At 40.9% G+C, this 3,569-nt stretch overlaps 1 protein-coding gene across 1 annotated transcript in view; it reads right to left on the minus strand.

Annotated features, from left to right (window-relative positions):
• The window catches only part of LOC103517639 (adenosine deaminase-like), a 6,900-nt gene extending 5,871 nt beyond the window's left edge, over positions 1 to 1,029 (minus strand). Inside the window, exon 1 of the mRNA XM_026829660.1 lies at positions 934 to 1,029. Within this exon, the coding sequence (XP_026685461.1) occupies positions 934 to 1,029 (96 nt within the window). The remainder of the gene's footprint in view (positions 1 to 933) is intronic.
• Positions 1,030 to 3,569: the final 2,540 nt, after the last annotated feature.

Raw genomic sequence — 3,569 nt, forward strand, 5'->3', positions numbered from 1 at the left:
TACCTACTTTATCGTTAGTCCATTATCAGAATGCTGTAATAATCTGGTTCCCATATAGGTAAACACAGTGACCGTCAAACCAAACTTAACCCAAAATGGTCTAAAATCAGTTCACCAATACTTTCCTTCCTATAGGAGTATAAGATAATGAAAGTAAAGAGAAGAAGACGAAGAAGAAGAAGAAGAAGAAGAAGAAGAAGAAGAAGAAGAAGAAGAAGAAGAAGAAGAAGAAGAAGAAGAAGAAGAGTCATGATGATGATGATGAAGAAGAAGAAGAAGGAAAAGTCGACGAAGAAGAAAAAGAAAGAGGGGAAGAACGAAAGGATCCAAACAGGGACATTAGGTTGACATAAATACAAGTTATGGAACCTCGATGACAGCGACTTTATCACTTATGTAAGTGAATGAATGGTGAGGTGGTATTTCTGTGATTACAGGTACCCTTTACCTTTAAAAAATAGATAGTGGTATAACTGGGTACCTTTTTTATCAGGTACCCACATTTTTTCTCTTTTCAAAATAAGGAAGTAACCTCTTCTAGTTCTTCACTGCAGGGTCTCTCTCTTTTTCTTTCTTTTTTTTTAGAAGAGGTTTAATAGAGGGAATTGTAACTCCTAACGTCTTATCGTTCCGAAATCGAAGAGAGAAGGAAGACAGGATGGGAGAAAGCCAGCCGTTCCGAGAACGAATCTTAGCTGTTTAGGCTTTTTTCGTAATTTCGTAGAAGCTCAACAGATGTCAGCGCTTACACACAGATAAGGTTCGTTCTCGGAACGGCTGGCTTTTCCTTCTCTTTTAAATTTGGAGAGGAAAAGATGTCCGTTGTAACAGTTCCCTCTTTCAAACCTCCTTGAAAAATAGATCCCAATATGGACCACTAAGGTGAAGCAACTTTACACGTGGTTGGTATCCGGAAGGGTTCCCAGTGGACACCTTTCCACTCAAGAGGTTACTTTTAGTAGAAAGAATATTTCTCATGGTACTAGTGGTGAGGAACCAGAGATCCTTGGCACCCACGAAGAGTACCATAAAAAACTCATTCAATTGTTGTACCTTCCGGCGGCCTATTCCCCTAATACCCAAAAGACTAGGGCTGTAAAAAGGGGACGTAATGGGAACTGCCCTAAAGCTACTATGACCCTAAAGGCTTTGGATCAGGACGAGAAAAAAAAAGACCCAATAGACCTAAAATTAAATTAACCCTTCAGGCTTTTTGGAGCATGTCTCGTCATTTTTGATAGTTTTGAATTTTTGAAAGTAAGATAAGTAATAATGTATGTCGTCAGCTCCCATGGCGTAGTGGTCACTGCGCTCGCCTTGCACGCGGGAGACCCGGGTTCGATTCCCGGCGGGGTCAAGTTGGCGTAGTGGTCACTGCACTCGCCTTGCACGCGGGAGACCCGGGTTCGATTCCCGGCGGGGTCAAGAAATTTGTATCTGCCAATTGATTGATTCCGTGACTGGCTGTTGCGGGGCCCACTCAGCCTCGTGAGTCCACAAAGAAACTGCATTTACAATAATGTATGTCTGTGGATGAATCTTTGCCTGGATGCATTCAGGAACCAACCTTACCAACCTAATTTTTAGTAAAATCCCTGCAGAAATTTTTTCATTTCTATTTTTACTTTCTATTACCTTTACGTATAGGGAACCTATACAAGGTAATGAGAAAGTATTGCAATCGGTCCAAATTTTCAAAATCGGGAAATCCTAAATATATACAGCCCCTTGTGTAACTGACTCACTGACTCACTCATACTAATTCTAACCCACTTCTAGATGAGCTAGGAAGATGCGGTTTTCACCATTGGATTCCTTATTTTTTGTAGGTACTGGGAAAAATCGGAAAATCCCGAAATTCCAAACCGTTCCCGAGATATTGACGTTTTTTAGTCCCCCCATAAGAAATACACAGGGAACAGAGTTTGAGGCCAGCAAAACTTTGTTTTTTTTAGTTCTCCCATAAGAAATACACAGGGAACAAGGTTTGAGGCCAGCAAAACTTTTCCTGCGTTTAATATTTTCTCTCGCTTTTAGGAGTTTTCATTTCTCGAGATAAAACTCAGGGACGATATAAGGTCTCAGGGGCGAAGCCAAGGGAGCGCGAAGCGCGACCCCCCTTGTGTAACTGACTCACTCACTCACTCACTGACTCACGTATACAAATTCTAACCCACTTCTAGATGAGCTAGGAAGATGCGGTTTTCAACATGGCGACCGTAAACAAGGGAGCGCGAAGCGCGACCCAATGCACAAGCCCGCAAAGCCCCCGGGAGCGCGAAGCGCGACCCTATGCACAACCCCGCGAAGCCCCCGGGAGCGCGCAGCGCGACCGTATACGTACCCCGTGTTATTGTCAATATTTGCTCTTAATCGGACAAAAGGAAAACATTGATATAAAAAGAAAGTCAATATCGGGAAAAAATCAAAGTTTGTGGACATTGTGAGATAACATAAATATGGTAATAGGTGTTAATATTGAACAATGGTGTGAACATTGAACATTAGTTCACGTAGCTACCATGTTAATTGTTCATGTTCCCCGTGTTACTGTCAATATTTGTTCCTAATCAGGCAAAACGTAAACAATGATCAAAAATCAACAGAAAGCAAACATTGTGATAACAAAATGTCAATATTTGTTCCTAATCAGGCAAAACGTAAACAATGGTCAAAAATCAACAGAAAGCAAACATTGTGATAACAAAAAATCAATATCGGGAAAATCAAAGGTTAATTACATTTTAAGGTAAATACATGCAAAACGTAAACAATGATCAAAAATCAACAGAAAGCAAACATTGATAACAAAAAATCAATATCGGGAAAATCAAAGGTTAATTACATTTTAAGGTAAATACATAAATGGTGTGGACAAAAGGAGAGGTGTCCTTTATGGCTAGGTAGGCAGGCTGATTGAGATTGAGAGACTGACGATGAACGCTCATCTGAATGAGGGAAAAGGCGAGGAAGAAGAAGAAGAAGAAGAAGAAGAAGAAGAAGAAGAAGAAGACGAGGAGGTAAGTAGGAAGATAAAATGTAGGTACAATCGGATATCTGAGGGGGCACGGTTGGTCCAGTGGTAACGCGCTTGCTTGCCATGCAAAACGCTCATCTGAATGAGGGAAAAGGCGAGGAAGAAGAAGAAGAAGAAGAAGAAGAAGAAGAAGAAGAAGAAGAAGAAGAAGAAGAAGAAGAGGTAAGTAGGAAGATAAAATGTAGGTACAATCGGATATCTGAGGGGGCACGGTTGGTCCAGTGGTAACGCGCTTGCTTGCCATGCAGAAGGTCCCGGGTTCGAATCCCACCATCGACAAAAATTTGTACTCGTTTTTCGATTGCAAATATTTCAACGGGTTACTTTCTGGCGTTCTCGTGTTGACCCAGCACCTAAATGGGAAGTATAGTGTCTCTTCTCGCCCATCTGATGAGAGGCATACTACAAAATATTTATATTTTGACCAACTTCGTCAACGCTTGACAAACCATTCGGTTATTTATTATTTTTTTTAAAAAAAAGAGGTGGATATTTGGTTTTGGCTACAAATTTTACGAGTGGACTCAACTTT

The sequence above is a fragment of the Diaphorina citri genome, unplaced genomic scaffold, assembly GCF_000475195.1.
Source record: "Diaphorina citri unplaced genomic scaffold, Diaci psyllid genome assembly version 1.1 scaffold1914, whole genome shotgun sequence".
NCBI classification, from domain to species: domain Eukaryota; kingdom Metazoa; phylum Arthropoda; class Insecta; order Hemiptera; family Psyllidae; genus Diaphorina; species Diaphorina citri.